The sequence below is a fragment of the Saccostrea cucullata genome, unplaced genomic scaffold (genome assembly GCF_032062105.1).
Source record: "Saccostrea cucullata isolate Sc308-1 unplaced genomic scaffold, CSIRO_AGI_Scuc_v1 ctg206, whole genome shotgun sequence".
In the NCBI taxonomy this organism is placed as follows: domain Eukaryota; kingdom Metazoa; phylum Mollusca; class Bivalvia; order Ostreida; family Ostreidae; genus Saccostrea; species Saccostrea cuccullata.
In genome coordinates this window covers 580,777-592,968 of record NW_026934771.1, presented here as the reverse complement: position 1 = coordinate 592,968, position 12,192 = coordinate 580,777, and the positions used below count along the sequence as shown (strand labels likewise).

General features: G+C 34.0%; 1 protein-coding gene across 1 annotated transcript in view; it reads left to right on the top strand.

Annotated features, from left to right (window-relative positions):
* The first annotated feature begins 342 nt into the window (after positions 1 to 342).
* Positions 343 to 12,192, top strand: part of LOC134241340 (thrombospondin type-1 domain-containing protein 4-like) — a 34,424-nt gene continuing 22,574 nt past the window's right edge. Inside the window, exons 1-4 of the mRNA XM_062723408.1 lie at positions 343 to 419; positions 2,102 to 2,153; positions 2,417 to 2,519; positions 3,754 to 3,887. Of these exons, the coding sequence (XP_062579392.1) occupies positions 3,774 to 3,887 (114 nt within the window). The 5' untranslated portion in view covers positions 343 to 419; positions 2,102 to 2,153; positions 2,417 to 2,519; positions 3,754 to 3,773. The remainder of the gene's footprint in view (positions 420 to 2,101; positions 2,154 to 2,416; positions 2,520 to 3,753; positions 3,888 to 12,192) is intronic.

Here is a 12,192-nt window from a genome sequence, read left to right as displayed (position 1 = left end):
TCGAAGGCGCAATAATAGTCCGATGACGATGAAGCGATGTTCATTATCACTTTATTGTGCTATTGGACCATTGTCATCACATTGTCGCGCCATCGCATCATCGCCATCGTGCAATTGCACCATCGCTTCATTGACATCGCCTTATTGTTTCATCGTCACTGCACCATTATATTTTTGCGCCATCCACCTTTTAAAGCTTTTAAAAGATGCTCGATGATGCAATACATAGCGAACTGCATGGCATTATCGGGATTCAATAAATTTTTGTAATATACAATATTTTACTCATTTAGATATTTTTCACATGGAAATACATACTTACTGGTGTACATTTTTCAGCGTTCTTGGACTGACTGGTCACCTTGCACAGTCTCTTGTGGACCTGGGGTTCAACATAGATATCTACAGTGCTTACCAAAGTAAGTAGGGTTCCAGCATACATACACGTATAAGCGGCGGATCCAGGGAACTTGAAGGGGGCCAGTTTAAATTTGGGGTCGGGGTAGGGTCCACACGCTTTGTGGGTCAGTGCAGTTTACCCGGAAGTAGGACTTTATACGAACCTGTGTTTGAAATCTTTTTTAAGAAATACGTCTGAAAAACAATTGTTAGAAATGCTTAAAAGGCATTTTTATAGTTTGGTGGACGAAAAAGAAAACTATCTCTCTATCATGATAATTCTCTCAATGACAAATTTTCGATTTTTCTTGTTATATGAAGAAATCAGGATTCCTTATCGTACAATTACATGTATGCATGGGTTTTAATTTGTGCAAATATCCGTGTTTTTGTGTTTATCTTGGTTAACCTATTTTAAATGAATGTAGCATTCCATTTATATATAGCGTATGGATATCGCGTCCCGAGTAAGGTCAAGCAAAGAAAGGCCAAAAATACTAATCAAACGAAAATTGGGCGTTTTATCATTTGTTATTTGATAAAAACGAGATTAATTAAATGCCGCACCAAGTCTCATTCTTTAGAAAATATCAATTGAGCATTTATCGATCTTATAGTGGGAAACAGAATTATTTTCCATTCATAAAAATTCCAATATATTGTCAACAAAGTTCAGGACCTCTGGTAAAATTGAATTAGCCAACACGAAACAAAAAGATATTGATTTTTGTTTTTAATTTCACCTTGTTGGACCAAGGGTCAGAAGAACTATAGGTTTTGTGAAGCACAAAGCAGGTAGCCTTCTGTGGGATGTCTTGCTCTCTATTCTGCATCCACATTTTTTTTTCCATTTTCAGTGATTTTACGGGTAAAAAATAGAAAGATTGTAATTTCTTTTGTTAATTTTGAAATTCATTTGTTAAATTCTGAATTGCTGAAATTTTATTAAATCATATGAATCCATTGTATGTTGTTTTTGTCCCATTCGAGATTTTTTCACTCATATAGAGACGTCACCATATACATTGTACCGGTGAAGGGCTTCAAATTTTGACTTTTACTCGGCACTTACGCCATTGAGCAGTGAGGGTTTTTATCCTGCCATTGCCTGCCATGATCGTTGATGCCATACGAAGGACCCGCAACAAAAGTGCTAGGCATGGCGAAGGAACAGTTGCTGTATATGTTTTTGACATTTCGTCATGAAATAAAATTATAAGTTTATGGCGATACAGGCACGTTTTTTTTGAAAGGGGGCAGCCAGAATTTTTTTTTTATTTACCTGTAAAACTTAACAAGCAAAAAAAAAAAAAAAGAAATTCCCCAAATTCAAAAAACAAATTGGGGGGGGGGGCTCCGCCCACTTTCTTTCCCTTCCAATTATTTCACAAAGACAGTACCTTTCCTTGATATTACATGTTAACAAGTTAGGCAGCCAACCTTTCAATAGTAAAGGTAATGTTGGGGACCTTTCGCCCCCCCCCCCCCCTGTTGCTACGTGCCTACAATATACTGGTACATATATTGAATGTATACAGCGAAAGTTAACTTTTTTTTTTTACATATATAACATACATGTACATGCAACATGAGGAGAGGGTTCTTTTGTATAAATTAAAAATAAAAAATCTAGCCTTTTGATTATTCACTAAAGATTATGTTAAAAGGTTGATAAACTGTTTTTTTTTATTTTTAATTTCAGCGCCTTTAATTGTTATGGAAATCAAAAGCAGTATAAAGCTTGTAATGTCAAAGTAAGTTCATCTTATAACAGGACCTGTTATAATAAGTCAAGAAAATGCTCTACATGTAATAATCTGATAAAATCAAATTTTATATATTATTGCTGCATGTGCATAGTATTTTTACTATCATGAAAATCATGAAAAAGGGGAAGATGTTCCCAATTACACGTAGTCCATGCTTTTACAAAATAGGCTTAGACCACTGAAATACTAATTTAGCATTAGAATACTGTTGAAGTCTGTTCTGCATAACCATAAAAGTTTTATCATAGGCGTGCGAGGGAAAGGGACACGATTACCGACAAAGTGAATGTAGAAAGCAAAACTCCCGAAAATACAGGGGCAGATTCTTCCAATGGGAAAAACATATAGATCGTAAGTATAAAAATTATTTTATGTCAAATATCCTTTGCATTTAAAGTTATTCACTGGATTTAATTTTTTAATATATTAAATTTTTAGAAGTTTAGAAATTAAACATTTTTCAAATATTGTAATATAATTGTGCGCTTTCGTCAATTTTTTTTACACATTTACGAGTATAATAATCTACCAAACTGAAAAATAAATTGCTTTAAAAATCTTACCAGCTTATAAACCTACGATTTTGGTGAGGGTATTTCAGAAATAAAACATTTATGTATGGGTTTTAAATAATTTTAGTTCATTTTGTTCATGAATGACTTACAACAAATATTTCACGTTATCAAATGTGTAATATCGCTTGATTTTGCATCGGGCATGAAGTTCAAAATATTGGAAATCATTTCGCGGGAAAATGGGAAAACAGCTACTGAGCTAGGTCCACATCACAATGTTCAGTGACTGAGTGAGAACGCATGAATTTACAGTTGATGGCCATGTTACTATATACTTCATTAACAGAGAACAACACAATGTAAAATTCTGTTTTTTCTGCGCAATTGCAATCAAAGTTTTGAAAGTTTTGGGGCTATGTGTGACAGTTAGAGCAGTTACAAAAAAAACTTTAACACAAAATTGATATTGGCACAATGTGAAGTTTTCATGCCTCACCGCATGATAACCAAACAATGGAATTAAATGTTTTGCATTGACACAGTGGCAGTGACCTTACAGTTTTATTGCATGCTAATAATTTCATATACCATGATCATCAGTGTTAGTTGATTCAAACATAACCACTTATGGCACTCGATGGTGCAGTCATAAGGAAGGATAACTGTTCTAATCTTCAACAGCCTATTGCATAATTCTATCATTTACCTTGATCATGTTGAATTATTTAGATACATAACTGAATGAACAAATGATATCTGATGATTTATATGCATGAATCGATGTAGATGTCACCTTTATGTATGGAAATGTTGACCAATAAATTCATGATATTTTTCAAGTAAATTTTAATTTAACAATTCTCAAAAATTTCAAAACCTATAATTATAAAAGCCACAATGCAGGTAATTATTTAAAATCTTTCAAAAATGAGCACCTTGGAGCAGTGACCTTTTGACAAAATTTTCTCCTGTACAGTAGGGATCGAGGTGCCAACACCACCCCAAGAGTAAAGCAGAGCATGAACAATTGTTTTTTAAGAATTAATTTAATATGTTTTTGAATTTTTCAGCCTCTCGTCGGTGCTCCTTGATGTGTAGAGCTGTGTACTATGGGTTTTATGCTATGTTTAGTGGACAAGTCAGGGACGGAGTACCGTGTGATGATAAGTCCACAGACAGAGTCTGCATACAAGGACGCTGTATTGTGAGTACTTATAGAGGGTGATTCTTTCCTTTTTTCAGATGGCGCATGATGACATCTTTTTGTGGAATTAAAGTCTTAGCAGATTAATATTTGATTCTTTCAAGAAGAGCAAAAATTGATCCTGCACAGATATTTCAAATCTCTTTTGTTTAACCTACATGTATTTGTTCTGAATTTAAAATTACACATATATAATTACATGTATACCTGAACAATTAATGAAGTTTTGTTTACTGAGAGTAAATATCAGTGCAGAACCACTCTAATGTACATGTTCCAATATATTTGATTTAATCGACACTTTAATGTAAGCACCATTTTCATTATAAATGTCCACAGAGCCTTATTAAAGATTCAGTTTCCAGGTATAAATATGCATCTTAATCCCAAAATGTAACATGGAGACTCCCTCTATATATTTATACATATATAAACATTAATTAGTTTGGATTTGACACAGTAGGTTAGAAGTGTACTACCTCACTGTTTACATACAATTTATAAATGGCAGCGCGGGACTTGTCAATAATGGTGTCTGTAAGTCTGGTCATTGGCACAGTCTATGTAATGGACATTTAGCGGTCAGTCTAACTAACCTGATATGACAATTAATGACCAGTACATTTATTTCTAACTCTGAGGGTTTATAGATTGTAGCTCCTTTATTTAATAGAGAGTAGAGGTGATAAATGCCAGCTTCAGGTTTCATTTAGAATTTTATTTACCTGTTCAGGCCAAGATTCGGTGTTTTTTGAACTGTTGGGATTGCCACCTAGCTTATGTTGAAAAATTAATAAGGGATAAATTTATTACATGCAATTTTCTTTTAAAAGCTCTCATCGACTTTTTAAACTAAATATATGCTACTGAAAGGAAGGGTGCAGTTGTATTTGGAAGTTTTTGGTGGTCCAATGGTTTTCTGTGTTTCAATTTTAGATGTTCTGATCACAATACCAAGTTTATCTGAATTTTGTCATTACTTAATTCAGTTTTGTCTAATTTATAATTTGTTTATCCAGATGCTGGTTGAGTGTGCCTATACTACACATATATTATGTTAATTGTTATGTGCAGAACTAATTTGTTGATTTAATTGATTTTCTAATGGTTTATCATCAGTAATCAATCACCTTTAACCTAGATCAAGATTATACAAAACATGAAATTGTAAGTTAAATCAAATAGATAAATCTGTCTTTTCTGAACTGGCAAATGTATAAGTGATTTAAACACATTTATTATTACCTTATTAAAAATAGAGATGCTATCGTACCTCTATAGCTTTGAATAACCAGTGAAGTAGAAAATGTGCTAATCCTTCGACAAAACATATTTTTTCGAATGAGTTTTATTGCCTTCTCTTAAATTGAAAACATTGTAATGTTTAGAATATCAGACACAAAGTATGAGAGAGAGCTGTTTGTTTTTGGATGGAAATGTTTAAGAGAGAGAGAAGAAAAAAAATTTAATTATAGTGAAAAATCTATAATAACAAAGTATATGTGGATTAATATTTTATCAAGTATTGATAAGAATTTGAAAAATCTAATTTGGCTACCCTTGAAGTTGGGTATATATTATATATATTTAAAAATCTTGTTTTTCTGTATGTACCATACAAAATGTATATTTGCAATAATATGAAATGGGTGTAGCTATACATTAGTATGCAAAAAGACATTTTGGGAGTGTTGCAACACATGGAATTCTCATTTTCCTTCTTAGACTTGCATATGCCTGCATGACTGCACCTAACTTCTTTCGAAGAAAACTGAAACGCTCGTTTAATTACATGAAAATACTAATCAACCAATACAATTTTTATGCCACTGTCGCCATTACTATGGCCAAAGCATATATAGTTTTTTAGCTCACCTGAGCCGAAGGCTCAAGTGAGCTTTTCTGATCACATTTTGTCCGGTCCGTCACAATGTGTAGCTGTCTGTCATGTCTGTCCGTCTGTTTTCTGTTTCCGTAAACTTTTCACATTTTTTTGCCTTCTTCTCAAGAACCAGTGGGCCAATTTCAACCAACCGTGGCACAAAGCATCCTTGGGTGAAGGGGATTCAAGTTTGTTCAAATGAAGGGCCATGCCCTTTTCCAAGGGGAGATAATTATGAATTAGTGAAAAATTATTGGCATTTTTAAAAATCTTCTTCTAAAGAACCACTGGGCTAGGAAAGATGAAACTCATGTGGAATTATCCTCAGGTAGTGTAGATTCAAGTTTGTTCAAATCATGACCCCCGGGGGTAGGGCGGGGCCACAATGGCCGACCAAAGTTTTACATAGAAATATATAGGAAAATTCTTGAAAAATCTTCTTCTCAAGAATAACAAAGCCATGATTGGTCATATTTATATGGAAGCATCCTCAGATAGTGTAGATTCAAGTTTGTTCAAATCATGACCCTCAGGGGTAGGGCGGGGCCACAATGGCCAACCAAAGTTTTACATAGAAATATATAGGAAAATTCTTTAAAAATCTTCTTCTCAAGAATAGCAAAGCCATAATTCATCATATTTATATGGAAGCATCCCCAGGTAGTGTAAATTCAAGTTTGTTCAAATCATGACCCCCGAGAGTAGGGCGGGGCCACAATGGCCGACCAAAGTTTTACATAGAAATATATAGGAAAATTCTTGAAAAATCTTCTTCTCAAGTAATACAAAGTCATGATTGGTCATATTTATATGGAAGCATATATATATAGATTCAAGTTTGTTCAAATCATGACCCCCAGGGGTATATATCGGGGCCACAATGGCCGAAAAGTGTGTACATAGAAATATAAAGAAAAATTCTTTAAAAATCATCTTTTCAAGAATAGTAAAGCCATGATTGGTCATGGGACTTCTTTTGGATTAAAACTTTTCAATAATAAACCAATTTTCTACCTTTCCAAGCCACAGTGCTTAGGTGAGCAATGTGGCCCATGGGCCTCTTGTTGTGTCCATTCCCTCTGCCCTTCCATCGTGCTATGCATTTAGCTGGATCAGTTCAAAGCTAAGTTTTAAAGAAAAAAAATTGACTGGGTATATAAACACACTTTTGATATCGGTGTAGTGGTACTTATTTCTGAAAACTCATGATGAATGAGATGATTACACCAGAGGTTTTAAAGAATTGACTAATGTATCAATGTGTATGGGGGTAATTTATTGTTTCAGATTAAACTGTTTGACGAGGTAAAATATTAAACACCAATTACCTGTTAGGTGTAACAGCTGATGAATTTGGAGAGGAAATTTATTCACTCGTATATATTTCATAGGTATTTGTCTGGCCAAAGTCTGATAGATTTACTGCGAATTTGGCTTTTCATGAATTTGTTCAGTAAATATTTGTAGACTGCTTTGCCGAATTTGAGAGGAAACGTGTTGATTTGAAAAAATTGACAAAAAGATTACAAGAACGAAGGGAAGAATCTTGCGAGGTAATAAAAAGGTGAAACCCGAAGTCATGAGGCAGAATTTGGTCCCATATTTGTTGATGCGAGGGATTTTATTTTTGGCTGTGTTTAACTGCGCCTCGAAATACCCATGATCCTTTGATCATTATGTAATCTTAGCTCAATCAATATTTATTGATGCTACATAATAAAACGACAACTCAAACCTTGAAAGTCCCATAAATCTTTTTTTTTCCTTCAAGAGTTTCTCTCCTGAATGCTTTTGCAATAAGTGCGTATTTATTATCTGATAATGGCTGATGTGAGAAATATTGGCTTGGTGTAAAATGCGGAGGATGGAGTCATCCATGCATTCTTTCCTTTTTATACCCCCGTTTTACCTGGCATTTTTTAAACCTAGATGGTAGAGATGCTTTTAATACAAATTTTGAATTATTCCCTATTTCATTTGAACAACATATTACGACAAATAAAAAAGATATGACAGAAGTCCATTTTCTCGTATATATCTGCACCAAAAGATCACACCCCACCACATGTTGTGTGATGTCATTATTTTTTTATTACTGTTTCCTGTTTCTTTGTTTCTTATATAGTATTTTATGTTTATAAACAAATGTCCCTTTGAAATATCCACAAGGGCCAGGATTAAATTGGCAGTGACTGTGTTTACATTGTTGGAGTACATGTATATCTTTTCAATCTGTCAGTATCAAGAAACAGAGAATGTTACTTACTTCAGACTGTTAAAATTTCAAATTTTTAATCACTGTCATAAAGTGTTTGAGTTTTACTGCAATTTGCTGCCATGATAAGCTAAGAGAAATTACCATATTTATTTTACGTAGGTGTGATATTAAAATATTGGTACATGTATGATGATATTCTCGAAATGAGTTATAAATTTTATTTTGTTTCATTTGTCATTATGTCTCCCCATGGTAGGTGAAAGAGAGAATGATTTAACCAAGTTTGCCTGTCTGTCTATCTGTTATTCAATCTGTCTATCCATCCACCAGTGTGTCTGTATATCTGTTTGTTAATACATGTCATGCCTGCTGTACTTGACCTTTCATCCCTTGTTTGAAGGTCATCTTTCAGAGGTGAAGGTCACAATATTTGGAAAGTGGAAGACATATTTGCTTTTCTCCTATAATTCAAAATTTGAGAAAATGAAATCTAGCTTTATATTTGCATTAATTGACTGAGATTTGTATGCAACATTTCAAACATCTGTTTGTACCCTTAAAAATTCACCTTTTTCACACATGCATTTTTATGTAGCTGAAACATGATACAGGTGCAGAATCTGTGATGTAGCATATAATTCTCTGATTTATATACAAGATAAATTTGAAATACTATTAATGACCAGTAAAATTATCAAATTCCTTGCCATATGTTGGCATTTTGATTACAGGAAGACAATGAATTGTACCTGCGTAGTTTAGGCGAAACTTAAGTATTCTTCTGAATGCTTAATAAAGCAGTGCAGACCTGGGAGAGGAAAGGGAATCAATGAATCAGAAACATTTTCTCTGGGATATGTTACTTTGGCTTGAAATGAATGAGTCCTTACCTAAGGTGTTATGTAATTTTCTGGACCACACCTGAATTCATGCAAATTTACATGGCCGATAATTTCTGGAGTTTACATAGCATGAATTATTGGAGACGATTTCAAGAGGCCAATTTTTACTTCAATTGCCGCAGACTTAAACATTCGTTTAAGCTGGAAGAAGTTGAAGATGAAATCTATTTGGCATTTAAGATTGTTTTCTTAATTCTTAAATTAGCTAGAATGTCACCACATGTGTTGATTCATTTCATTATCATAAATCAATTATTCAAGGTGAAAATTTTTGAAGACGTTGAAATTCATAAGTCCCTAAATCTTGTGAACCCCCTTTTTATGCTCCTGTAATCGAAGATTCCCGGGTATATAGTTTTTGCCCTGTCTCTCTGTCTTTCTGTTTTTCTGCAAAGCCCTCTTGACGGTGACCTTGGAGTTTGACCTATGCACTTTTACCAAAAAAAATTTTCACACTTTAATGTTGGCCAATAATTTTTGAATAGTTGATGCTACTAGTGCTTTCATATTTTACAGGTTAATTCATATTGACAAAACATTTCAATTTATAAATATTTTTGACTTTTTGACCTTGACCTTAGAGTTGACCTACTTCTAAGAAACGGCCATAACTTTCACACATTTAGTCCTTGTGACAAGACCTTCTTTTGGATACCAACAATTTTAACCTTTGACCTTGACCTTTGGATTAATCATTTTGATTTGCATTTGAGAAACTTCAACCATTGCCTAAATGGCCCCATATGGGGGAATCGATGTTTCACAGACACATCTTGTTATGCCTTTGTTTCATTTTAATTATATTTATGAATGGAAATAATTAAAGTCTCTGAGTCATAGAATTATTAATTGTCAGTATCACCAGAAAGCTTTTCTTCTTTTAGTTTCAAACCTTCATCTGACCCAGAGTTTCTGTTCTTCATCTTGTTGCATAACAATGGAAGCATGTTGCAGATTTTTGCCATTCTTCACATTTCAGTTTAACAAGGCGGTGATGACATCCAGAACTTGTTGCAAGCTCCTGTGATAAATATACTACTGGTTAATATATAGACTCCCAAGTTTATTTACAAGATTTTAGCATAATTCTGCAATGGAGCCCATTAATCTCAGAGGTAGATATTTTAATTTGACACAAGAAAATATTTTCATTTGATAGGAGCTAATGTTATGAAAATATTTGTGAATTTGTCAACAACAGAGAATTTCTTAGTGAATCAGATGCAGAGCATTTGTATTTTACGGGCTTCTGTTTGCGGGATTTTTTAAAACATTGAAAAAAAAGCAAATTTTTTTTGCTTTAACAAAAGGCTACAGATGATTAACATTTAGATAATATATTAACTTTATAGTTGAGAGAAAAAAGAAAGGTTCATTAGCCTCTGTGCATGATCAACACATGAAACTTTGCTTTCAGGCTATAATGATTTAAAAACAAGAGGCCCAGGGGCCACATCGCTCACCTGAGCAATTGGCTAGGAAAAAGCACAAATCAGATTAGAACTGAAAGTTTACTGAGAGGGGGGGGGGGGCTTGATTTTTGACCCCCAGGGGATCATGATTTGAACAAAATAGGATCTACACTACCTGAGGATGATCCCCTATAAATATCACTAAGCATGGCTTTGAAGTACTTGAAAAGAAGATTTTAAAAGGTTTCCCTATATATTCCTATGTAAAACTTTCATTGGCCATTTGGCCCCACCCTACCCCCCGGGGGTCATGATTTGAACAAACTTGAATCTACACTACCTGTGGATGATTCCACATGAGTTTCATCTTTCCTGGCCCAGTGGTTCTTGAGAAGAAGATTTTTAAAGATTTTTCATATATTCCTATGTTAAACTTTGCTACCCCTGGGGGTCATGATTTGAACAAACTTGAATCTACACTACCTGAGGATGCTTCCACATGAGTTTCATCTTTCCTGGCCCAGTGGTTCTTGAGAAGAAGATTTTTAAAAAATTTTCCAATATATTCCTATGTAAAACTTTGATCGGCCATTTTGGCCCCACCCTACCCCTGGGGGTCATGATTTGAACAAACTTGAATTAACACTTTCTGAGGATGATGCCACATGAGTTTCATCTTTACTGGCCCAGTGGTTCTTGAGAAGATGATTTTTAAAGATTTTTCCTATATATTCCTATGTAAAACTTTGATCGGCCATTTTGGCCCCACCCTACCCCTGGGGGTCATGATTTGAACAAACTTGAATCTACACTACCTGAATGCTTCCACATGAGTTTCATCTTTCCTGGCCCAGGGGTTCAGGTTTATAAGATTTTTTAAAAATGCCAATAATTTTTCTCTAATTCATAATTATCTCCCCTTGCGTGGCCCTTCATTCAAACTTGAATCCCCTTTACCCAAGGATACTTTGTAGCAAGTTTGGTTGAAGCCAGCGGTTTTTGAGAAGAAGATGAAAATGTGAAAAGTTTACAACAACGACAACAACGACAACGACAGACAACGGACAAATTTTGATCAGAAAAGCTCACTTGAGCCTTTGGCTCAGGTGAGCTAAAAAGTAGATTAAAATTGAAATGCACATGTATTGTCATATTTCATCAAGTGAGAGTTATTTCCCTTGTTAGAGGGTCTAAGAACTTTAACACTTCCAAGATCTATGCATTCTACAAGCCAGTTCGATATAAAGAGCTTGCAGAAGATTATATTTGTATCAGTACCCACAGTTCTGTTGCACAAGCCAAGAAAATTGTCCATTTAGGGAAGAATGGGTGAAAATATTATAATTATGAATTATCAATATTAATAAAACATAAATTAGTTGCACTAGCTAATTAATATATGTATAAATTGTTCTTCATATTTGATCCTTTGGTTATATGAAAAAATCCTTGGTGGTTTGATAATATACGAGGGTTGTTCGAAAATTATTGAGACATTGTGTGTATTTTGCTTTCTAATGAATGTCTTTAGGTTAAATTTTGCATTTTCGTTTGACATACACCTAGAATTAATAAAAGCAAAAAATATTTTCTGTACAATGCTACATAAATGCATCAATAGTAGAGGTACCCGGAGCAGTCATGAAATCAGATATTGAAAAATGTAACACCAATGTTCTAACTCTTCGTGCACCCATAATAAGAGCGAAAATAATTCAGTTTATGTGTATAATTTTTCAGCTTCATTTCAAATTCATGTTGTGCAACTTTGTTAGAATTTTTATCACAAATACGGAGATAATTAAAAAATTAAGGCGCGGTAGAGAAATCTGCAAAGAACGAAAAAATGGATTTTGACGTCAAGGGCGGAGCAGCCAGCATACCTAAAATT